The sequence below is a fragment of the Marmota marmota genome, unplaced genomic scaffold (genome assembly GCF_001458135.2).
Source record: "Marmota marmota marmota unplaced genomic scaffold, marMar, whole genome shotgun sequence".
Classification (NCBI taxonomy): domain Eukaryota; kingdom Metazoa; phylum Chordata; class Mammalia; order Rodentia; family Sciuridae; genus Marmota; species Marmota marmota.
In genome coordinates, this window is record NW_026000294.1 from 145,347 (window position 1) to 172,068 (window position 26,722).

Below are 26,722 nucleotides of genomic sequence, written 5' to 3' on the forward strand. Positions count from 1 at the left end.
GTATTGGACCACATGATGTTGATCCACAGCTCACTGATACACTGTTTATTTTTTAAATTATTTTTTTGCTTTCTGTTTCTCATTTTGGATAGTTTCTATTGCTGTGTCTCAACTTCACTAATCTTTTCATTCACAATGTCTAATTTGTCATGAATTCTATCCAGTGTATTTTTCATCTAAAAAGTTTCATTTCTAGCCAGGCACAGTGGTGCATGCCCATAACCCCAACAGCTGGGGAGGCTGAGGCAGGAGGATTGGGAGTTCAGAGCCAGCCTCAGCAACATAGCAAGGCCCTAAGCAACTCGGCGAGACCCTGTCTCTAAGTAAAATATTAAAAAAAGGCTGGGGAGGGCTGGAGTTGTGGCTCAGTGGTAGAGCACTTGCCTGGCCTGTATGAGGCCCTGGGTTTGATCCTTAACACCACAGATAAATAAATAAAACAAAAGATCCATTGATAACTTAAAAAATTTTAAAACAGGATTGGGAATGTGGCTCAGTGTTTAAGTGCCTATGGATTAAATCCCTGGTACTAAAAAAAGTGTTTCATTTCTAGAAGTTCATTTTGGTCCTTTTTGTATCTTCCACATGTCCACTTAACTCTTTAAACTCATGGAATACGATTGTACTAAATATTTTAATGTCTTTGTCTAAGAATTCTAAAGTCTGTCAGTTCCAGGTTGTTTTCAATTGATGACATTTCTCTCATTAATTGGTTGTATTTTCCTGCTTCTTTGCTTGCCTAATAATTTTTTACTGGATGCCAGATATCGTATATCTTACCTTGCTGCATCCTGAATGTTTTTGTTCTTCCATACATACTCTTGATCTTTGTTCTAAGATCCACTTAAGTTAGTTGGAAATAGTTTGATCCTTTATTTCTTTTTTATAAAATTTTAGTTGTAGGTGGACACAATACATTTATTTTATTTTTATGTGGTGCTGAGGATCAAACCCAGTGCCTCATGCATGCTAGGCTCACATTCTACCACTGAGCCACAACCCTAGCCTTGATCCTTTATTTTTTTAAAGGTGTTATGTGGGTCAAGAATCATGTTTAGTCTAAGGCTAATTATTCCTCACTACTTAACCTAGACCCTTGAATATTCTAGCCATTACCTCCACAAAATGGTTGGAACAAGCACCATTTCTGGTCCTGTTTGAGCACCAGGTATTTTTCCCTCTTAATTCTTTTGGGCGATTCTTCCCCCAGCCTCAAGTGGTTTTCTTGCATACATACATCGGCCATTTTTCTAATGAATATTAGAGAGGAGGGACCTCTGCAGAATTCTGAGGTTCATTCTCTCTCTCTCTCTCTCTCTCTCTCTCTCTCTCTCTCTCTTCCAGTACTGTCCTGAAAATTATATGTACCTTGGTCTCTTTGTACTCTGAGCTCCATTTACTCAACTTAGGAATCTGCCAAACTCTGCTTGTTTTTTATTATTTGGCCTTTCTGTACTATAGTCAGGGAATGCTTACAAACAGTAGTCTGGAGCAATCATAGGACTTGTCCTGTGTGTTGCTACCTCTCAGGAATCACAGCCCTTCATTGCAGAAACTTCATTATATTGAAAATCACTATCTTGGGCTTGGAATATGGCTCAGTGCTAGAATGTTTGCACTGCATGAATGAGCTCCTAGGTTCAGTTCCTAGAACCACAAAAAAAAAAAAAAAGAAGAAAGAAAGAAAAGGGAAAAAAGGAAGGAAGGAAGGGAAAACCACTGTATGATAAATTGTACAGTTTTTTAAAAAGTTGTTTCTGGCAGGAGGGTGAATCTGGAATCCCTTTCTCCATATTTTCCAGAAACACAAGTCTAAATGTTAGACTTTTTTAATGGAAGTAGACATTATTTGTCAATTGATCACTATGCCTTCTGAGACCACAGGCTTGCTGTGGTAGAAGTCAGGATTCTTTGGCCTCTCTGTTGCATCCAGGGGTTTAGTTGTAATGGTAGACTTAATGATATTTGTGTCTTCTTATATTTTAATCTTTGCTATACAAACTAGGGCAGATCTGAGTTTGGGGGCAGGTTAGCAAGCCATGGGTAAAATAGGACTTACATTCCCGAAACATCACTTTAACTCAGAGATTTGACATTAGAAAAAGGCCAGGTGCAGTGATGCACACCTTTAATCCCCATGACTTGGGAGGCTGAGACAAGAAGACCACATGTTTGAGGCCAGCCTCAGCAACTTAGCAAGGCCCCAGCAATTTAATGAGACCCTGTTCAAAATTGGAAAAAAAAAGGCTGGAGATGTGGCTCAGTGGTAAAGAGTCCCTGGGTTCATTCCCCAATACCAGAAAAGAAGGAAGAAATAAAAGCAATTAAAGGTGAATATAGAAATAAGTAGAGATGTGGGGGAGCATGCGTGAGCATGTATGTATGCATGTACAAGCACATACATGTGTGTATATGTCTTATTCTAAGTTCTGTCATGACATCCCTGTGACAATGAATACACCCAGTGCCCAGGCCTTGGATTCTATAATTTTCTAATAAAATAAACAAGGGCTCCTTTGTAGAGAAATTGATTCTAGGGCTGGGATTAATTAAAATACAAGATGAGCACCTTATAATGCCAAAAAGTAAAGAAGTGTTCAAAAAAAGAATAGGGCATATCAAAAAGGCACAGGAAAAAATCATTAATAAGTAAAATGAAAAAAACACAGGAGTCAACCTGAAAAAACACCTGATGACCTAACCTTGAACAGTTAACAATCTGGATAACAATAGTAATAGAATTTTAAGTTAAGGAAAAACCTAACTATCCTGAAACTCATACCAATATAAAAAACTGACTAAATAAATAAATGAGAGAGAAGGGACAGCTCTTCAGTAGGGAAATGCAATTAATGACTATAGAAGTAATGAAGAAACTAGAAAATCTCCACTAAAACATCACTGTAATAGTTGTTGTAGGCAAGATCCACCAATGGATACTGAATTAGTGGGTGGATGTTTGAGGAGAAATAGGATCTTTGCATGTTCTAAAAGTGTGTTTCTCAAGATATGTATTAATTACAAAAGGGAAAATAGTAACAGAAGAATGCAGAAACTCAGCAGATAGTACCTTAACAAAGTGAAGGTTAACATTCACCAGTAATAATATATCCAGCATCTTATACCTCTGATATAATGTACTGAGAAGGACACAGCATAATAGCTGCAATACATATTCCTGCCAAAAATGCATAACCTCAATCTAGTTATGAGGAAACATCATGAAAATCCAAATTTGGAAAATCTATAAAATATATGATCACTAATCTTCAAAAAGTGTCAAGGTCATGAAAGACAAGACTAGAGGAATCATTGATTGGAAGAAACTGAGGAGACATTACAAATGTGACATGGAATTCTGGATTAGATTACGGAATGTCAGAAAGGCTATTAGTGAGAAACTAATGAAATCCAAATAAAATACACAATTTGGTTAATAGTGTTGTACTGATGTTAATTTCTTGACTTTAACAATTGTACTATATTTATGTTAGATATTAAAATTGGAAAAAGACAAATTAAAGTCATATGGGAACTCACTGTACTATTTTTGCAACTTCTATCAGTCTGAAGTTATTTCAAAGTAAGAGTTTAAAAAAAGTGATTTTGAATATTATTTATATTATCAAGGGGACATATATAGAACTATTATTAAGAATAGGCTTTGAGTAAGACGACTTAAACATTAATCCTGGTTGTGTCACTTATTAGCTCTGTGAACTAGAGTGAGTCACTTAATCTCTCTTTTCATCTCAGTTTCATCATCTATAAAATGTAAGGATTAAGGAAGAACAATATATAACATGCATCAGTTAGTGTGTGGTACGTTATCAGTGCCCAAAGAGGGTAAAATTAAATTGGATATTTAAGATAAAGTACTGGGCTCCAAATCCTAGATCCTCTGGGTACCTGCTGTGGTGAAAATTTTTGAGAAGCATGTCTGCAGATGGACTGAGTTATAGTTCTTAGCCCTTCTGATTAACTGTTATGAAGTCTTCCAACTTTTTGTAGGCTTCAGTAGAATTTAAAGCTATAGGGAAAGTAGCTACCAGAGCCACCAACTCATTGGCATTGTGGTTATATATATGTATGGCAGATTAGTTACTATCAATTTTTTTTTACTTAAGGATTGTGCATCTAGTTAGTATTTAGTAGTTATGACTTGCTAATGGTGTATTGGTTATTGTTATGCCAGGACTTCGGGATATGGGAACGTGGAGACAAGACCAACCAAGGGATCTCAGAACTGAATGCCAGTTCAGTTGGAATGGCAAAGGTAATTTTGCTTTCTTGTTTATACAAAGTATGGGGTAAGGAAGTCTGGTGTACCTTTGCCATAGAAAAAACTTAATGAGCACGTGGACCATCATCAGATTAATTATTCTTTTAAACCACAGACAAAATTCAGATTCTCCCATGGAACTATGGGTATGTAGATAAAAACTTTTACAAGCTCCAGATTTGATAACCAACTGCTTTTCTGGTATGCCTCTACTTAAATGTCTCACAAGGATTTCAAAGTACTTTAAACCCATTATCTCTACCATTACAAAAACAAAGGAAACTTTTTGTTCTTCCATGGAGCAGTTGACCAAGCTTGATATCAGAGAACCATCTCTCAATCCTCCATTCCCTTACTCTCCTCTGTCCCCCATATCATCATCATCATCATCACCACCACCACTTTCTGCTTAGCTCTGTCTTTTCATCCTATCAGCTTTTATTTTCTCTGAAAACAGCAAGACTGCACAAAATAGTATAGCAGGAATAGGATTTAATATATCCATCATGATAAATATGTATAATATGATTTTTCTACTAAAAGGCAAAGACACAGATTGATTTTTCAAATTATATATATATATATATTAGTTGTAGATGGACACAGTACCTTTATTTATTTATTTATTTATTTATTTTTAATGCCATCCTGAGGATCGAACCCAGTGCTTGACACATACTAGTTAAGTGCTCTATCCCTGAGCCATAACCCCAGCCCCAACAGATTGATTTTAAAAAAGAAATTCAATCTATATTGGCTAAATAACAAAGATGATACAGAAGATTAAAGACAAAAGGATAAGCAAAGTCTGAAATACATGAAAAATATTAGTGGAGCTGGGCATAATGGTGCATGCCTGTAATCCCAATGACTCAGGAGGCTCAGGCAGGAGGATCACAACTTTGAGGCCAGCCTCAGCAATTTATCAAGATCATAAGCAACTTAGTGAGAACCCCATCTCAAAAAAAAAACAAGCTGGGGATATAGAATAGTTGAAAAAAGCACCATTTGGCTCAATCACCAGCACCAAAAAAAAAAAAAAAAAAAAAAAAAAAAGAAGAAGGAAAGAAAGAAAAAAGAGCAGGGGTGACTCTATATGAATATCAAATGAAATAGATTTCAAAGCAAAAATATTACATTGGATAAAGAACACAAAGAGGATCATGATAAACTTTAAGGATTGAACTCAGGGGTGCTTAATCACTGAGCTACACCCCCAGCCTTTTTTTTTTTTATTTTACTTGGAGACAGGGTCTCACTGAATTGCTAAGTGCCTTGCTAAATTGCTAAGGCTGGCTTTGAACTCGTGATCCTCCTACCTCAGCCTCTACAGCTGCTGGATTATAGGCATGCACCACCATGCCCAGCCATGATAGACTTTTAAGAGGCACAACCTATAATAAGAAAGTCTAATCTGAAATGTAGTTTCAATTAGTACACAGTAAATATATTATATATATAAGGCTAACAGAAATAGTTATAAGGTAGTAATTGAACAAAAAATATTGTCAGGCTATGATTCATACAATAAACTAAAACTGAGATCATAGAAAATTTGAATTATATAATTGATGCAGTAGAGTTAATAAATATATGTGGAACTTTGTATTTATAAATATTTATCTACTGGGTAAGCTCTTTCTTTTTAATGTATTTTAAAATGAAAAAATAGTACGGATATTAAATTTATATTTTAAAATGAGGTCATACTACACCTACTTCTTTGTAACCTGATTTTTTCATTCAGTAAATCTCGTGTCACTGAAGAGCATAACTAAACATGCTACTGTGTCATTTCTTTTAAGATTAATTTGGTCTTTTCAGTTGTTGTATAGCATTTAATAACACTCTATTAATGAAATTATGTTCATTTTTTTACTATTTCAAATAATGTTTAATTAGTATTCTTGTACATACATCTTGATGAACTTGCACAAATATTTTTTATAGAATATATTTTTTTTAAAAGTGGAAACACTGAGTTAAGGGATATATACTTTAAAATTGCCCTCCAAAATTTCTTTACTAGTTTCCTTTTTCTCATCAATATATGAAAGGTATATGACATTATATGCCATATATGATCATTTTCTTCAAACTTTTATTTTTGTATATTTGACCCCAAAAGTTTTAACCACTGAAACTATTTTTTTTTCTATTTTGAAATCATTTCAGACTGGAGAACATTGTAAGAATGGTACAAATAATTCTCATACATTTTTCATCTAAGTTTCTCACTTGGTGACATTTACTTTACATTTTTCTCTAGCTGTTTAAGCGCACATTCACACACACACACACACACACAATTTTTTTTCTGAGCCAGTTGAGAGTACACTACAGAAATGAAGCCCCACTACTCCTCAACTACTTCATTGTGAATTTCCTCAAAGACTCTTCCATAACTATAATACAATCATTAAAATCAGGAAATGAACACTGGCGTTATCCTACCATCCAATTCTCATATCTCATCCAAATTTTGTTCATTGTCCCAATAATGGCATTTATGGCAAAAAAATCTTTGTGATATAGGATCCAATCTAGAATAACATATTACATTTAGTTATAATGTCTCTTTAGGCTCCTTCAATCTGGAACACTACTTCAGTCTTATCTTTCATGACCCTGGCAGTTTTGAAGAATACAGGCTCATTTTTTTGTTTGTTTTGTTTGGCCTAGTTTGATCCTGGGAATAGAATCCAGGATCTTAAACATGCTAAGCACGTACTGTACCACTGAGCTTCCCCTCACTTGATTACCCAGCCTCAGATCAGTTATTTATAGAATGTCCCTTAATTTGATTTGGTGTGCTATTCCCTTATGATTAGATTCAAGTTATGTTTTTGGCAAGAATACCACAGAGGTGATTCTGTATCATCAGGGAGTGCATAATGTAAGTTTGTCCCATTACTGTTAAGGTTATCTTTAATCACTTAATTAAGTTGGCTTTTGCCAGAAACCTCTGCTATGAATTTGCTATTTTCCCCTTTGTTATTAATGAGTATTTTGTGCCTGGTCTACTTCCACTTACCCTTACTTTTGTTTTGAGTATTATTTCTTTAGGGAAGCATCTTTGAAACTGCCTTTTAGCCCTAAGACGAGATCAGTCCTGCCTATAATTGAGGAAATTATATTCAATCTTGCTCACAATTTAATGCAAGTGAATGCAACAGATAAACCTTTTTTATCAAATCAGGGAAAAATCAAGACACTTTTTTTTTGTACAAAGGAAGGTATTGTCAAGTACCTTCCTTTATTTTACTTATTTATTTTTATTTGGTGCTGAGGATCAAACCCAGTGCCTCACATATGCTATGAAAGTGCTCTATCACTGAGCCACAACCTCAGCCCTCAAATACCCTCCTGGTAGTTATATTGGTATGACATGCATTAAAAACAATTTAGCATTATATCTCAAAAATTGATCATACCCATTGACCAAATAATTCTACTTCAGGAAAATAATGCTTACAAAACAACTCAAAACGAAAACACATAATTGTTAGCTCAACAACAAGCCTACTATATACCCTGCTATGTACTCTAGATATTAGTAAAAACACAACCCTGACCTCAAGGAATTTTTAATTTAGCAAGAGATGAAATAGGAAATGAAACTTAAGTCATTTACTTGGCATGAGTGGTATTTTGAATTTAAGTTTACATAAAAAAATATGAATTGGCCAGCCATTTTGCCTTAAAACTGGCAAGTATCACTTTGTCAGGAGATATAGCCTATATGGAAAAATAAATTCATAATTCTGACACAGTTTTCATCTATCACTCAGTTGTGTTATTTGTTATTATTTTTTTTTCTTTAGGCATTGGCAATTGAAACCAGGGACATTTTACCACTGAGATACATCCCCAGCTCTTTTTATTTTATTATTATTATTTTTTATTTTGAGAAGGGTCTCACTAAGTTTGCTTGGGGCTTCACTAAGTTGCTAAGGTTGGCCTCAAACTTTCAATCCTCCTGCCTCAGCCTCCAGTGTTGTTGGAATTACAGATGTGTGTACCACCAGGCCCAGCTCACCCAGTTATATTATTTATGAGGATAATAAGATTAATTAAAAGTTTGGCTATTGACCAGAAATATTGAAATAATATAATCTAGTTTAAGTATCTGTCTTAAGGATTTGATAGCCTCAACAACTTTGTCAGCCTTCTCTTGCCTTCTTTTTTAAAATTATAATTATTAATGCATGTTCATTGTACAAAATAATGGTTTTGACCGTGACATGGCCATACATTCATATATTGTGCCATAATTATATTCATCCTCCCTATTACCTTCCTCCTTTGCCATTCTCTCTCTCCCCCTTTCTCCTGGTGCATTTTTCCTTCCCTAATAGTCCCTCTTCTAGTTTCAGGTCATCCTTTGTTTGTTTTGTATGTTTGTTTGTTTGAGTTTCCACATATGAGAGAAAATACTAGTCTTGCAATGTCTGGCATATTTTGCTTAACATGATGACCTCTGATACATCTTTTTTTTTTTTTTTTTTTACAGATGACATGATTTCATTCTTTTTTGGGGAGATACCAGGGATTGAACTCAGGGGCACTCGACCACTGAGCCACATCCCCAGCCCTATTTTGTATTTTATTTGGAGACATGGTCTCACTGAGTTGCTTAGCACCTCACTTCTGCTGAGGCTGGCTTTGAATTCATGATCCTCCTGTCTCAGCCTCCCCAGTCACTGGGATTACAGGCATGCACCATGGTGCCTGGATATTTCATTCTTCTTCATGGCTGAAGTAATAAACACTTCTTTATGGAATGTGGACATATACTCTACTGTGTATATATACTATATTTTTGTTATTGGTTTATCTGTTGACAAGCACCTAGGCTGATTACATAACTTGGCTGTTGTAAATGGTGCTGTAGTAAACATGGATATGTATATCTGTCTTTTGTATGTTGACTTTTTTTCTTTGGATATATACCCAAGAGTGGTACAGCTGGATTATACAGTAGATCTGTTTTTAGGCTTTTTAAGGAACTTCCATGCTGTTTTCCCTAGTGACTGTAGTAATTTACATTTCTACCACCAGTTCCTTTTTTCCACATCTTCCTCAGCATTTGTTATTTTGCATTTTTTAATATTGACTATTCTGAATGGGGTAGTTTGGGAATTTTTTATTTGCATTTCCTTGATGTTGAATATTTTTTCATATACTAATTGGCTGTTTGTACTTCTTTTGAGAAGTGTCCATTCAGATCTTTTGCCCATTTATTGATTAGATTACTTGTTCTTAGATTTTTTTTAGTTCTTCTTATATTCTGAATATTAATCTTCTATCAGATGAATAGCTGGCAAAGTAGTATTTTCATAATGTGGAAAACACTTATGCTGCAAATGAATTGTAAAAAGATACCAAATGTAATCTCAAGTATATATATATAAATATGCATAGGAAAAACTAGTGGCTGTTTGGAATGATTTCTCCCTCTTTATACTTTACTATGTTTTAAAAAATTCTATAAGGAGTATACTTTACTTTTATGATCTGAAAGCATATTTAGAAATGCAAGAAATTAATAAATTATTTTTAAATGTTGATCTCACATGTGTGTGGAATCTTAAAAAGTCAAAGCCTGGCATGGTAGCACACAACTGTAATCCCAGTAACTTGGGAGCCTGAGGTAGAGGAGTCAAAAGTTCAAGGCCAACTTGGGCAATTTAGCAAGACACCATCTCAAAAAATAAAAAAGGGCTGGGATTGTAGTTTGGTGGTAGAGTGTCCCTGGGATCACTCCCCAGTACCAAAAGGAAAAAGAAAAACAAGTCAAACAGAGAAGTAGAGAATCGAATGATGATCACCAAGGCTGGAGCAATGGAGAAGGGAAGCAATGTGGAATTATTGATCAATGGGTAGAAAGTTTCAGATAGAAGAAATAAATTTTATCTGTTGCTCATTAGGTTGACTATAATCAATAAATTGTGTGTGTGTGTGTGTGTGTGTATAAAATTAAAACCATGGAAGGGCTGGGGTTGTGGCTCAGCGGTAGAGTGCTCGCCTAGCACATGTAAGGCACTGGGTTCGATCCTCAGCAACACATATAAATAAATAAATTAAATTAAGGTATTGTGTCCAACTATAACTAAAAAATAAAATATTCTTAAAAAATTAAAACCATGGGAATTCCTTCTTTGGTGACTAAGAATGTTTATTTTAAAGTCAACTATAGTATGTTTCTAAGGAAGTTACTTCTGTGTGGAAACTCAGCTGTGTAGCAATATGTATGGTGGTTATGTTATCTTACACCACACAACTTCTAACATTTCTTATGTGCTGGTATCATACTTGGAGCATCCTTGCCAAAAAAAAAAAACAAAAAAAAAACAATGGTTTACTACAAATTCATGTTCTATGTTCAAATTATTTTTTCACTTTTTTGGAGCATTATAGTTGTACATAATGATGTCAAATTATTTTGGTGTGCTGCTTGACTTGATAGTGCTATAGACTCCATCGTAACTTTCTCTGGGACCATATGGGAGAAAAAGAAAAATAAATATTATTGTATTTTCTGCTCTATCAAACATATTTAAAAGTGACATCATATGCATTGGTAAGATACTAGGATACAGGGAATATAAATATACACCTTTTGGGATTTGTTTGTTTGTTTTTGGTGGTAGTGGTATTAGGAATTGAACCCAGCGCTTTGCATATGCTAGGCTAGTGCTGTATCACTGAGCTATATCTCCAGCCCAGAAGTATTTATCTTTCTAACCCTGAAGGTGTCCTTTCTTCCATTGCTTTGTACAGGCAGCCCTGGAAGCACTAGATGAACTGGACCTATTTGGTGGAAAAGGTGGGCCCCAATCTGTTATTCATGTCCTAGCTGATGAAGTACAACACTGCCAGGTAAGGGAATAATGGACCATGTTATAGAAAATTTTATTCTTGCCTAGACTCACATTTAGCATGAGCTATAGATTAAGAAGAACAGATGGATAGTACATCGTCTGATTTATTACCATGTGTCAAGAAATGTCTTTATCAAGCATAGTGTACTGAGATAAGTCAGATATAGCATGGTCTATAAAATGTATAATATTCCTGTTCTGTTATAAAAGGTTTTGAAAGGATCCTATCTTAGTATACAAAATTCTTCATTGCCATCATATCAAGAGGCTATAATATTCTTGAAAATTTCCTTTTCTAAATATATAAAGAGATCAAGAGATAATAGTTTGGGGGTATTTTTCACAGTGTCTCTGAAACAGTCTTTTGTTTGGTAACCTCCAGGGTTAGATAATTTGGAGATCAGAATGTTAATGTTGTAAATATACATCTTCAGTTTTGTTTATGATTACTATCATTTTTGAAATATAAGTTTTACCTGGGTGTGGTAGCACATGCCTATATTCCCAGCTACTGAGGAAGCTGAAATGGGAGGATCACTTGAGCTCATGGCGAACTCATGAATTTGAGATGAACATGGGCAACATTGTGAGGCCCCATCTGAAACAAATGGATATAAAGAAAGAGTTTATTATAAAGAAAGATTTAGATGTTTTTTTCTCATTGGAATGATGAATTTTATCCTTTTTTTCAAAGTCTGATTAGATGTTCATGTGTTCTAATGAATATAACCTTGCCTTCTAATTTTAAAAACAAAACTTTTCCATGGGAAAAAATATATGTCAGAAGCATAAGACCTGACCCTTCCTTATCTTGTGTTTCAGCAGCTATATTTTGCCTTAACTTTATCCTTAAATAGCTACTAATGGACCAATACGACAATGGGTGGGATAATGTTAGAGTGATCTCTATACACAAGCAGCTCCTTAAGAATAGAATGGGGACTTATTAAGAACAGGATTAAGAGAAGGGATGACTTAACCAAAGTAGCTAGTTTTCTAAACTCTCTCTATTGAATAATGTTGAGGTTATCTTCTGAAAGATCTTCCACATTAATCTCTTGAAACTAAAACTGTTTTATAATGCCAAGGTATTTACTAATGTACCATATTTGAATTTCTTCTTCTTAGTCTATCCTTAATTCACTACTGCCCCGGGCTTCAACATCCAAAGAAGTTGATGCTAGTCTGTTGTCAGTGATTTCTTTCCCAGCCTTTGCTGTCGAGGACAGCCAGTTGGTGGAGCTCACAAAACAGGAGATAATCACCAAGCTTCAGGTATGTCCACATTTGCCTTTCTTCTCTTTGAGGCTGTGACTTTGAGGGGAATAGTGCATCTGGAGGCCTTGAACATGATCGGTGTCAGTGATTTTAAGGAATTTTTTATTTTTCTGAGTTGTCCTCTTCTAATAGTTTCCTTTAAAAACTTTTTAGTTTCTATAATTATTGCTAGTGGAAATACAGAATGGGTACATCCACTTTGGGAAACAGTTTGGCAGTTTCTTACAAATTTAAACATATACCTACCATGTGATCCAATGACTTGTTTCCTATATAGCTACCCTACAGAAATAAAAATTTGTTTTTATTTTATACTTTATTTATTTTCTAACAAAAATCTGCACGCAGATGTTTATAACATTGTTACTGATAATTGCAAAAAAAGAACTAGAAACAACCTTCAATGCAAAAATAGATAAAAATTATAATTCCTCCCAATGTAATACTGTTCAACAATACTGATCTATGTGACAATATGGATGATTCTTAAGTGCATTTTGCTAAGTGAAATAAATACCAGACCCCAAAAACTATGTTTTCTATGATTCTACTTACATGGTACTCTGGAAAAGAAAAATGAACAGGAAAAAAAAAACATTAGTGGTTGCCAGAAGTTGGAGGTAGAGGTTGTCTATAAGGATATAGTCTAAAGGGGTTGGGGTTGTGACTTAGCAGTAGACCCCTTGCCTAGCACACGCAAGGCTCTGGGTTTGATCCTCAGCACCACATAAAAAATAAATAAATAAAATAATGGTATTGTGTCCAACTACAACTAAAAAAAATTTTAAAAAGATATAGCTCTGGAATTTTGTTTAATTTTAACAATAAGATTTTTAATTGGTGCCTTATAATTACACATAATGGTGGGTTTGTTGTTATATATTCATACACACACAATATAACAATATAATTTGGTCAGTGTTTTAGTCAGCTTTTTCACTGCTGTGACTAAAAGACCCTGACCAGAACAGTTGTAAGGGAGGAAAAGTTTATTTGGGGGCTCATGTTTTCAGAGGTCTTAGTCCATAGACAGTCAGCTCCATTTTCAAGGGCTTCAGGTGAGGCAGAACATAGTGGTGGAAGAGTGTGTCAGAGGGAAACAGCTCACATGCTGATCAGGAAGCAAAGAGACTCCACTCGCCAGATACAATATCTATACCCCAAAGGCATACCCCCAATGCCCCATCTCCTCCAGCCATACCCTACCCACATTCAGTTAACACTCAGTCCTATCAGGAGATTAACACACTGATCGGGTTAAGGCTTTCATAATCCAATCATGTAATCTCTAAACCTTCTTACATTGTTTCACACATGAGCTTTTGGGGCACATCTCACATCCAAACCATAGCAGTCAATATCATCCTGTAGTATTTCCCATTTCCCTCTGTGGTCCCTTTCCTCTACCCTACTAGTTTCCCTTTGGTTTTCATGAGATACCCACCTGTCATATGTGGAAGTTACAGAGAAAAAAGAAAAAGAAAGGTGGGGGAGGAGCTCTGCATTATTTTGAGGGCGATGGAATGGTTCTTTATGGACTATGCTAGTAGAAACATGACTCTATATGAAACCATTAGTGTATAGGTAGGGAGGCAGGGGGATCAAGAGAGAGAGCAGAGGACATATTGAGGAATGTTATTAATCATGTTATATGCATGTACAAATGTGCCACAATGAAACCTGCTGTTCTGTATAATTATTATTCACCAATAAAATTATTTAAAATTATTTTTAAATAGTATTAATGCCAAGGGGTCATAGCTTATGTGAAATGTTTAAGCAACTAAGAATCATTCATTATCAAATATTAAGTAAATGTTTACTGTATACACAAAAACATATTGAAGAAATAAAGGAAATATAAAATTACCATTAGGTAAACACTAAAATATAATTGTTTCAGGAGTGACCCACTGATGGATGCTAAAATCTGTGGATGAAAGCTTAAGCAGAGAGAGAATATTTGTATAGTTTCAAAGTGTCTCCCTCCAAATATCTAATATCTAATATTTACAATGGGAAAACTATAGTGAAGAAACCCAGCAGATACCACTTTAACAGAATGATCGGGGGAACTTCACCACTAATAGGATATATTGATATCACATGCCCCCTTCTATAATGCACTGAGAAGGGCACATCAACTGTGTGGTATCCTCCAGTAATACATAACCTAAATTGCATTATGAGAAAAAGTCAGACATAACTAAATGTGGGACATTATACAAAATAACTCATGAATACTCTTTAAAAGTATCAAGGTCATAAAAAACAAACAAAGGCTTAGGAACTGTCATAGAGTGGAAGAGACTAAGGACGCAGGGCAACTAAAAGAAGTGTGGGATTCCGAATTTGGTTCTGGAACAAACACACACACAAAAAGAGCATTAGTAGAATAACTGGTGAAAACCATTTAACTTCTGTACTTTGGTTAATAGTATTGTACCAAAGTTAATGTTTTAGTTCTGATAAATGTTCTATGATTATGTAAGATGTTAATATAAGATTATGGTGATTGATGGATATATTGGTACACTGTACAGTATTTGTAACTTCTCAAATTTAAAAATATGTTTTTTAAACCCTGTGGTCTCTCATAAGCTCTGTGAGCTATTGGCAGGACCATATAGATTAGTAATTAGGCTGTCAGACTTACCCTAAGGTGGATATTGTTAGTAATGCTGATCTAAGGAAGAACCTATAACTTAGCCCTCACTTGAAATCACATTGCTGGAAATCAGTTTCTGCTGCTGGGCTGATTTCAGGTTTTTTGTTTTTGTTTTTAGCTATCATGTCTGTATTGGTGAGAAACTGCACAGATAGATTTTACCAAATATATATTTCTGACTATTTATATTGATGTACCTATGTATAAGCTTCTGAGATTTTTGCTCTATCTCCCCAGGGTCGTTATGGTTGCTGTCGTTTCCTACGAGATGGATATAAAACTCCTAAAGAAGTAGGTTTCTTTTTCCATAAATGAACGTATGGGAGAAGGGTCACTGCTATCTGCAACATCATTCAGAGAGAATATTTATGTCATTGATGGTGCTTACATAAATCACTAAATAGGAAAATAATAACTGGTGTTTGCTGTATTTGTTGGGCTTCACTGCCATGTTCTCAGTTTGGGGACCATTCTGGATTAGATAAATAGAAAGAAAACTCTTGCAGTTAGTTTATTTCAGGAAAGAATTACTGATGAATGTTAAAAATCAGTGGGCAAAAGTTTAAGCAAAACCAGAAAATTTGCATAATCTCATGAGTATCTCCCCCCAATATTTAAAAATTACAAAGGAAAAAATCTTGCCATCAGTACATCTTTCTGGTCCCTTGTCTTCATCCATTTTCTGCTGCCAATAACATAATACACAGAATGGGCGAGTTATATAGAAAAGTGTTTTATTTATTTTGGCTCACAGTTCTGGAGGTATGAGTTCAAGGGTTCATATCTAGTGATGGCCTTCTTGTTGGCAGAGTCCTAAGGTGGTGCAGGGCATCATGTGGCAAAAGCTAGGGAGCATAAGCATGTCTGTGTGTCTCTTCTGGTCACTCTCTCTCTCTTTTAATAAAGCCACCAGTATTCATTCATGAGGGCTCCACCCTAATAATCTTATTGAATCCTAATCCCCTCTCCCAGGCCTCACCTCTAAACACCATAGTTGGATTAAGTTTCTGCCCTCTTAATAGCTAACAGTGCAGATTAAATTTCAACACATAGACCCTTGGGGAACACACTCAAATGAAATCCAAATTATAGCAACCCTTTGCAAGTTTTTTTAGTTGGTTAGTTCTAAACAGTACTAAATCTTGAAAAGGTTAAATTCCTTTTTTTTTCTAATAGACAAATTTTTTCTTGGAAATATCCATGGGGAAAATTAAATAAATTAAAAGTGTTTTTTTTTTGTTCCTGGAGATTGAACCAGAGGTGCTTTACCACTGGGCTACATCTCCAGCCCTTATTTATTTATTGAAGACAGTCTAGCTAATTTGCCCAGGCTAATCTGGAACTTGTAATCCTCCCGCCTCAGTCTTCCAAATAACTAGGGTTACAGGCATTTATCACTACACCTGACTATTAAAGAGAATTAATGGTCAATAATAAACATTTTCATTGGTAATGCAAATATTGTTTAAGACTTCGGTGAGATGGTCAAGGGCCATTGTGATCTTTTAAATCAAGCTCAAACTTTTCTGGCCTACTTCCTCTTTTTCACTTTATTCCTTAGCATTGAATTTGACTGTTGCCCCCACCAGTATACTAAAATTATGCCTTAAAACATCATCATAAGCTTCTAAGTGACTGATCCAATAGCTTTTTCTCAATCCTTAATCTCCTTGACTTCTTCATTTTGTATCACTATTACCTACTCCTACATTTTCTTGAAATTCTTTTCCTATTTTAATTTTCACACTGTTCTCTCCTGAGTCTTCTTTCTGTCCTTCTGTCACCCCACTCTGAAGATTTGTGAGGATTCCATTTTGGGGCAGTTTGCTCATTGTATATAGTACTTTTTCACTAAGTTCATCTATAACTGGTAATTCATGTATCATTTCTATGAAGATGATTCCCAAACCCTCATCTCTAGCTGCCCTGGTAAGCATTCCTATTTGTACGTCCTATTACTAACTCAAACTTAGCAAGTATAAAACCAAATGAAACTTCATTGCAAGCTAAACTTACTTCTTCATATACCCTCCTGTGATGTCCTTATTACTCCACTTTCACTAGTTATAATCACCTCATACAGTATTAAGTACTGACTGACTTTTCTGAATCAAACTATATGTAGGGAAAGGCCATAATAATAATAATACCTCTGAACAAAAGATGTACATCTAATCTCTGAGTGATAAGACAGAATGTTTATTGTATTTTTACCAGGATCCCAATCGTTTGTACTATGAACCAGCTGAGCTGAAGTTGTTTGAAAACATTGAGTGTGAATGGCCATTGTTCTGGACATATTTTATCCTTGATGGGGTCTTCAGTGGAAATACTGAACAGGTAATGAGTTTGGGGAAGGAGTTTTCAGCAGACTGGTCTTGTTATATCTTGCTCTTTCAGTTAATGGTTATATCAATTTTGTGTTCAAATTGAAGTCTTCCTACTACAAAGGAGACAGAGATGTCCCCTACAGACTAGTAGCTGAGGGTACTAAGATAAGAATTGGGAGACCTAAATTCTATTTTTTTTTTTGGCTTCAATTTTGACCACTGAGTAGCCCAAATATTGTTATTGACTTCTTTCATTTCTCTGTACATCAGAACAGTTTTTCTCTCATCATAAATTATTAAAAAGATGGAAATGTTAACTATCCTAATTGATTAACTAATCAAATTGATTCTTATACACTGTGTCTATGGATCAAATTACTACACTGAATCCCATAAATATGTACAATTAAGATTATGATTTTACACTACTAGGGATTAAACCCAGGATTTTGCACACTGTATATACATGCTCCACCACTGAGCTTCATCTCCAGCCTTTTTTTTTTCAATCTGTTCATCTCCAGCCTTTTAAACAGTTTTTTTTTTTGAGACAGAGTCTCCCTAATTTGCCCAGGCTGGGCTAAACTTGCAATCCTCCTGCCTTAGCCTCTCAAGTTGCTGAGACTATAGGTGTGTGCCACCATGCCCAGATCAAATAATATTTTTTTAAAAAAAGATATCCCTGGAGTTCTTTGAATTTCACAGATAGAGACATGTTGTAAATTCAAGGTACAATCAGTTTTTCTCAGAGATAAAAACATAAATGGACTGGAGTGGAAAAAGGGGGATGCCATGAAAGTAGAGGGTGAACAGTAGAGTGGAGAGAGGACATCTAGAGGGGAGGAAGAAAAAGATGGTGGAAGCAGTATTGGGCAGTAAAATTGATTAGATTGTGTTTTAGTATATGTGCAAATATACCACAATGAAACCTATCATTCTGTATAATTGAGATGCAACAATACAAGAAAATAATGAGAGAAATTAGAGAAAAAGAACATAGAACAAAGAAGAAAAATTTAAAAAGAGGGAAGAGTGGGGAATACTCATAGCCATGTGGCCAGGTTGACCATCAAAGGGTTACAGTTTGTAAGCTATGAAGTGGTAAAAGAAGGGTTATCTGAAATGGGATAGAAATTTTTAACAGCATATCTGGATGGATACAGTTCACTGTCCTCCTGAGGTATGTGCCTGTGTGTGTTTTGTGTATTCTTAAGCAGCTGAATGCATTCTTGGGATGAAACCATATATAAGCAAACATGAAATTTATGTTCTGCTCAAATTGTTCCCTAAACTATCCAATTCATCAGAACAAATTACCCCACTTTCACTAGTTATAATAACAAATGTTATAGAATAACTGATTGTACATTTTTCTATCATAAATTATAGGGTTTTTTAACTTTATTTTTCAGTATCAGGAATCAAACCCAGGGCCTTATGCATGCTAGGCATGTGCTCTGTCACTGAGCTATACCCCCAGCCCTTATTTGTTTGTTTCCATTTGTTTTTATTTTTTACATCTTATGTATTGCTAGGCTTCAACAAATTACTAAGCAAAGGAACAAAACTAATCATATTAGAAACCAAATTTGACACAGGAAAATGCAGTTTTAAAGTCCAACCCATCCTAAAATCAAGGAGGTATACTTGAAGTACTACACATGGAATCAAGCAGGACTTTGGAAGAAGGCTGACTTGGGTTGAACTCTGGACTCAACCATTTCCTTGCCCTGTGATCTTTCACAAATTCAGAACCTCTCTGAGCCTGCATTTCCCTGTAAGATGGCTTCAATCACACATGCCTACTGTTATTGAAATTAAATACATTAAAGTATACAAAGTCTTAAAATAATATTTTTCTATAACAAGTATCTACTACCATTCCCCTTTCTTTCCCTTTAATAAGCTGCTTTGAAATAGTACCTCTTGGCTACCGCCTCTCCTAGGTACCTACAAGAACTGTCTGCCTTTCTTTTCTCTGTAGGTTCAAGAGTATAGAGAGGCTCTTGAAGCAGTCCTCATCAAGGGCAAAAATGGAGTCCCACTTCTGCCAGAGCTGTACAGTGTTCCTCCTGACAGGGTAAGTTGGAAAATGCTATAACACTGATTGAAGAGGAGGCATAATTCAATAGGACTGCTTCATTTGCATCAAATAATTGCTTATCTTCTGATTTTAGTGTTCAATAAGTTTTTCTTTAGACAATAGAAATATGATTTTATTCCTTTAGAAATAAATTGGTAAAGGAGTCTCAATCATGGCACTACTAAACAGGGAGATAGGATGAGACCAAACCATAATGCTGAGGATGACATAGAGATCAGTAGGTAGGACTAGCGTGATGTACTCTCAGGTTTTGATATTCTCCACTTTGAGACCAATAATCCAGGATCATTTGAGTAGATCAGGCTTGGATAACGAAGTATGTTCTATCTTCATTTTCCCAAAATACAAATCAGGTATACCATTGTTCCTCTTTGTTAAAGAGCCCTAATCGTAAGAGATATACAACCTTGCATTCTGTTGGGATTGGAAGGAAGAATAAGCTCCTAGCAATATCAGCAGCATCACCTGAGTCTTTTTCAAAAATAGATGTCATGCCCTCCCTCACACCTCAACCAGAATCTCCATTTGAATTAGCTCTTCTGGTAATTACAGTTTGTGGAGCAAGCACTGCCCTAGACTATTGTTATAATGCTTCACTTATCAGTGCATTGCGTATGTTACTATGTAAAGCCAAAATCAAGACTCAGCCTTTTATGGTCTAGTATCATAAGCCTTGTATTGCCTCTCATCTGGCCTCTTTGTGTTTTCATTTAGGTTGATGAAGAATATCAAAATCCTCACACTGTGGACCGAGTACCCATGGGGAAGTTGCCTCATATGTGGGGTCAGTCTCTATACATTTTAGGAAGCTTGATGGCGGAGGTAAGGGGAAACTTTAAGCTACTCAGCCTTTTTCTGCCTTAGTCACCTTAATAATCAGATTTGTGAGTGGCTCATTAAATCTGAAGGATGTCTTGCCTTTTATAGTGTGCCTTAATTATAGTTTTTCTTCCAAGTTTTCAGAGTAGGAAGCACAGTCAGCCCTTGATGAAAATCTTGTACTCCTTGGAAACCATTTTCCTTATGCCACCCAGGGCTTTCTACTTTGGCATTGTACTTGGAGATGCTAAAGGATCAAGCCCAGGATTTTTCCCATTCAGAACTCCTAGGTGCCTTGCCTGGTGATTAATAAATGCAATTGTCCTTAGATAGCAATTACTGACAATGGATTAAGTGCTAACCTTTCTAAGCAACATAATGTTTCTTTCTTTAATTGAACTAATCATTTTAGGCACCCTGACAACTGGGTAGGAACACTATGGACTTTTTATTTGGTTGTTTTTGGTAAGGGACTCTTGAAATGTTCCGCACATCAAATTCTATTGAGGCAGCCTTCAATGAAGCACTTCTGACTTTGTATTCAGCTTCTTTGTAGCATTTTGAACCTACACAAAGGGGTTTCTTTCTCCAAAGTTTTCCAGATTTACTAGCAAATATATTTCCCCATTGTAGGTTATTTTGATGTGATATATAACCAGGTTCCTAGACAATCTGCTCTGGGACTTAGCTGTCCTTTCTTTTTTTAATATTTATTTTTTAGTTGTAGGTGGACATACAATATCTTTATTTCATTTTTATGTGGTGCTGAGGATCGAACCCAGTGCCTCAAGCATGCTAGGTGAGCGGTCTACCACTGAGCCACAACCCCAGCCCCCTAAGCTGTCCTTTCTGAGCCAGACTCTTTGACCTATTTATATATGATATTTCTTTTCTGAGATGTTTTTGTTTGTTTGTTTGTTTTTTGTGACCATGGCTGTTTGATTATCTTTAGTTGACATGAACATGAATAGAGCAAATAATGGGAAGAATGTTTTGTTTAAAGTAATCCATGCCTGGTAAACTTATCATTCAATTAGAATAAATTATATGTAATGAAAATAGGAGGAGATAAGTGGTATGCTTAAGAATAAAATAGGTGAGTTCATCACATTTCATAAAGGACAGAAACTCAAGTTAAGTCAAACGATTTCTGATACTCAGACACAGTGCAACATAGCTGTGATCCCAGCGACTTGGGAGGCTGAGGCAGGAGGGTCATAAATTTGAGCCAGCCTGAACAATTTAGTGAGACCTTGACTCAAAATAAAATTTTAGGGTTGGGGATATAGCTCAGCTGGTAGAATGCTTGCCTCATATGCACAAGACCCTGGGTTCAAATCCCCAGCACCACAAAAACATAAAATAAAATTTTTAAAAGTCTGAGGATGTAGGTCAGTTGTAGAGGTCCTGGGTTGATCCCTAGAACTGGAAAACGAGATTTCCAATGAGCAGAAAGCATAGAAGATGCAGGAAAAAAAAGTGCAGAAACAGCAGGACTAATGACTTAAAATATTCATAACACTGGAGTCTGATCATCTAAATATGTGTCATTATATGTATATCTAGAGAAAGAAGAGGAGTAATCTGAAACTTTCTGTTCATTTAGAATTTATACCCTGCCTACTTCCAAGAGAAGGATTTGTGGGCACCACTAGGAATAAACTTCAAATAAAATTAATTTGGATGTGAATTATGGGAGTTCAAACATATTCATACAAGAAGTTTATTTATTTTATTTCTGATGATGTTGTTTTCCCTAAAACATTAGCTTATTTGTTTTTGATTTAGGGACCTAATAATCTTTCTGATTTTTTTTTTAGGGATTTTTAGCTCCTGGAGAAATTGATCCCCTGAATCGTAGATTTTCTACTGTACCAAAGCCAGATGTTGTGGTTCAAGGTGTGTATTCCTATTCCCAATAGTAAAACTTTATATTCAAGGTGTGGTTAGGGACAGAGACCTTGGGGCCAGTAAATTATGACTTTTTTTCTTCATCTTGCATTTGTTAGATTTCAAAAAGTATATGATGATCTTGGTTCTGTTTGGTTCAAAACTTACTGTTAATCTTAATCCTAAATGAATAATGTGTGATATCAGAGGACTCAAAATATTATTTGATGCTTTTTATTTCTGGAAACTCTTTTCATTGTCACAACATTTCAGCCTCCTATTTATCTCTGCTTCCTTTCTAATTACCTTTTTTGTGCTTTATCTGCTAATACTCCTTTCTTTTCATGTTCTCCTATTGTTTCTGTACTTAATCTCATACTCTCATCTTTCTGTGTGTACATATACTGTGTGTTAATTTGCTGGGACTACCTACTTCATAATAAGGTTGCTTCTGACCATTACCTCCTTGGAGGGTATGCCTAACTTTTATTTTTACTGCTAAATAAATCAACTTAAATTTGTAGCTATCTATTCCATACAAAACACTGAGCTAAGTTATAAACATATTAAAAATTTGTGTTCCAGTACCTAAAAAACTTCTCTATCACTTACACTTCAAATACAAAACTGATATCTTCTGTTTTTATCCCATCCTTTTACCTCTCCCAAGAAAAACAGATCTTTCTATTTTCCTTATCACTTTCAATGACATTACCAATGTCCTCATTTCCTAGGGTAGAAAGCTTGAGGTGATTCTTGACTTTCCAACATCACTAAGCATTAATACGGTATTAAGTACTGCTGTGAACCTCCCTTTAAATGTCTCTAGTCACCTAATATTCTGATCTTTGTCAGTCCTCCAACCCTCCCCACCCCAACAATTTTACCCATCCTTGCTTCCTTTTCTCTAATCTCAGAAAAAAGGTGTTATTCTCCTATTCAAAGCCAAGGCCCCCTTCTGATGCTTGATTTTATCCTCTTCCCCAGCATCCTCAAGAAACTTACAATTTTCCAGTATCTTCAAACTCTCCCACTGTTTCTTCTGTTTTTCAGTCATTTGACGTGTTTTATCTCCCTCTAGTTTCTTCCTTTGTCATCTGCACTTATGCCTTTTTCTATTCCATTCATTCTGCAGTACTTTATAGACTAGTTTATTCTGAACATGTTCTTGCTTAAGATACCAGTGACCTTTGTGTTGCCAATTTTGGGAATATTTTTAATCCATATCTTAGTGGATCTTCCAGTTTCATTTATTATTTGTATTTCTGGAAATGCTAGCTTTTCATCTCTTCTGTGATGTCATAGTCTCTTGGATTTTCTTTAACCTATATTAAGTGCTTTTCTGCCCATTCAAGTTTTCCTGTTCCTATACTTGCCCTTTAACTATTGGCATTCTTGAGTCTGTCATAAGGGTACTGATCTTCTTACTCTTAATATTTGTTCCTGTCTCTCAGCTTCCTCCTATTCCAAACTTTTTCCCTTTTTTCACCTCCTTACTTCTTCCCTCATTTTCAGAAGATGACCTCACCTGCTATGCCACTGAGAAAATACAAGCCATGAGACAAGAATCCCCCACTCCAGGCTTTCCTTCCTTCCTTCCTTCCTTCCTTCTTTGGTACCATGTATTGAACCCAGGGGTGCTTAACCACTAAGCCACATCCCCAGCCCTATTTTGTATTTTATTTAGAGACAGGATCTCACTGAGTTGCTTAGCATCTCGCTATTGTTGAGGCTGACTTTGAACTCATAATCCTCCTGCCTCAGGCTCCCGAGTTGCTGGGATTACAGCTGTATGCCATCATGCCCAACAATCCCAGGATTTTCTATCCTTCCATTCTTTATATATGTCAGAATCTCTCAAGTTAATATTCTGGGTCCTCTTCTCTACATATCCTCCCATGTCATATCTCTCTCTCTCTCTCTCTCTCTCTCTGTGGTGCTAGGGATTGAACCCAGGGCCATGTGCATGCTAGGCAAGCACTCTACCAACTGAGCTACATCACCAGCTCCACACCTCATTCATTTAGGTAGTTAGTAAGTATTTTTTAATGAACAAATGTTTGAATACATGTATTTTCCTAGACTGTTATTAGTCGTTATCATTTTCCTCTATACATGTTCCTCTTTCATTTTCATGTTTTCCATTTCGAAGTGATCAAGATGATGTTATGTTCAAGGGATTCTTTAATCACCATGTCCTACATATCCTAGCCCAGACCTCAGCAACCTATTAGCATGAGGTTGCCAAGATACAAAAATACACAAAGGATAATGGCAAAGGAAAACAAAGTAGCATTTTGTTAACCAGGCATTTGCCCAAAGCTCAAAAGAAAATATTATTAAGCTGGAATTCACCAACTGGTACGATTTTCCCCTGTGAACTAAATGGAACACATCTAACAGTACTAGTGGAGCAGAAGAAGAGGGCATGTTTCAAGCCAGCTGAAGCTTCACTTCACTTCAACTTGGGAAGAATCAGGGAGTTGACCTGGCCTCTTGCCTTGTGGATAGGCTTACTACTTCAGGGACATTGGTGTTAATGGAAAAAAAGGGAATTTTCCAGGCTTGGCAGGCTCTGGGTCTAGAGAAATGTCATTGCTATCATTACTAACCCCTCCTCCCACAAATCCACAACTATAATACCTCCTGTATGTTGATGACTCAGTCTTTATCCCCAATTCATATAGCTTTCTTTCATTCTATAGCTATAGGAAAACTTGTTATCAGAATGTTCTTTATAACCCTCACATTCCTGGCTCTGACCTTAAGTGTATTGATACAAAAGAGTGTGGGTAGTGTGGGGAATCAATTTTTACCCAAGCTATAAAGAAAAACCCCCATAATGAATTTTTCCCATTTGAATACAAAGTGTGTCATTCTCTAAGCACTTAGGTAGTTAGCCAAAAAGCACAATCTAATACTCTAGTCATCTTTTCCCTTTCCTATTTAGATAATATTGCTAAAGTACCTAGGATGATACCTGCTTCACCTATTTCCTCCATAACTGTTAATTTCCTCTCCTTTCCTTTTTTTACCTCCAAAAGAAATTATGTGCCATGGGGATTTTTACATTCCTATTGAAATGAAACTGTCTATTGATCTCATCTTTATTTTCTGTAGTCTCCATTCTTGCTGAAACAGAAGAAATCAAGGCCATTTTGAAGGACAACGGAATTGATGTGGAGACCATTGCTGAGGTGTACCCCATCAGAGTACAACCAGCTCGTATTCTCAGCCACATTTATTCCAGTCTAGGTAAGGATATTGACCATCCTGCCAGAACCAAAGCATTACTCAATACAGGCTTATTTCCTTCCGTTTTTTCCAATCTTGACCTTGTAGTGCTTTATTAAACTGGATCTGAGGAAGAATTTAAAGTATCTGGAGTCCGAGTTTCTAATTCTTTTTTGAGCAGGTGTGATAATTTTAGATATCCTTTGGTATGCAGGGCATGACTACTTTCAGACAACATTATATCTTTATTCCAAGTGTGTATTCAATTAACCTGTTCTCTTTCCTGGTATCTATATTTCTGTTTCAAATACATATGAATTTCATACAGAAGAATAACCAAGAAACTTATTTTTAGGTCTTTTATACTTTGTTATGTAATGAACTAGTTGATAATATTTTTAAAATTCCCTAATCTGATACTTACTTTTTATTGGTACTTATTTTTATTTAATTTAAATATTAAACATAATGACTTACTTTTCAAATTCAATAAACTACTATATTGTTAGATTTTAAAATATATGGAAGTTAGGGGGATACCTCAGTAGCAGAGTGAATATCTAGTATGTTCAATGTCTAGCACCAATAAAAAGGATATAAAAATTTCTAAACTACATTTGTGGAAGACTACAGAATGACCCTCAAAGATATCCAGGTACTGATCCCCAGGACCTATGTACATTACCTAATATGGCAAAAGGAACTTTGCAGGCATAATTAAATTAAAGAGCTCCAGATGGAAATATTATTCTGGATAACTCAGTTGAACCCTAAGTGTAATTGCAATGTCCTTATAAGACACATTCAGAGGGCTATCAGACTACAGAAGTATGAGATGTGACTACAGAGCAAGAGATTAGTGTGATAAGGCTATAACCCAAAGATAAATACATGTACATTCCCACATCCTTTAGAAGTTAGAAGAGGCAAGGAATGGTTTTTTCCCTAGAATCTCCAAAAGGAATCAGTCCTGGTAAAACCTTGATTTTGGTTTTAGCCCCATAATACTCATTTTGAACATTGAGATTGTTTGTTTGTTGATTTATTGTGGAGCTAGGGATTGAACCTAGGACCTCCCACATGAAAAACAAGCACTCTACCACTGAGCTACATTCCCAGCCCAAATATCAGTGAGATTTGTAACATATATATTTCCTAGTTTGTTACTTTCCTTTTATTTTCTTGCCTTTTTTTTTCAAATCTTTAAATTCAAATACATCAATTTTATCAGAT

General features: G+C 35.6%; 1 protein-coding gene across 7 annotated transcripts in view; it reads left to right on the top strand.

The window, feature by feature from the left end:
- The window catches only part of Phka1 (phosphorylase kinase regulatory subunit alpha 1), a 109,263-nt gene that overhangs the window by 24,358 nt on the left and 58,183 nt on the right, over positions 1-26,722 (top strand). For all 7 annotated transcript variants that reach the window (XR_007345016.1, XM_015501616.2, XM_015501618.2 and 4 more), the window contains 9 exons: positions 4,196-4,276; positions 11,066-11,164; positions 12,295-12,441; positions 15,350-15,403; positions 17,330-17,452; positions 19,427-19,522; positions 20,261-20,368; positions 22,186-22,264; positions 25,376-25,510. Coding sequence is in view for 6 of the 7 variants with exons in the window: in XM_015501616.2 (XP_015357102.1) it covers positions 4,196-4,276; positions 11,066-11,164; positions 12,295-12,441; positions 15,350-15,403; positions 17,330-17,452; positions 19,427-19,522; positions 20,261-20,368; positions 22,186-22,264; positions 25,376-25,510 (922 nt within the window). In the remaining variant the exon portion in view is untranslated. The remainder of the gene's footprint in view (positions 1-4,195; positions 4,277-11,065; positions 11,165-12,294; positions 12,442-15,349; positions 15,404-17,329; positions 17,453-19,426; positions 19,523-20,260; positions 20,369-22,185; positions 22,265-25,375; positions 25,511-26,722) is intronic.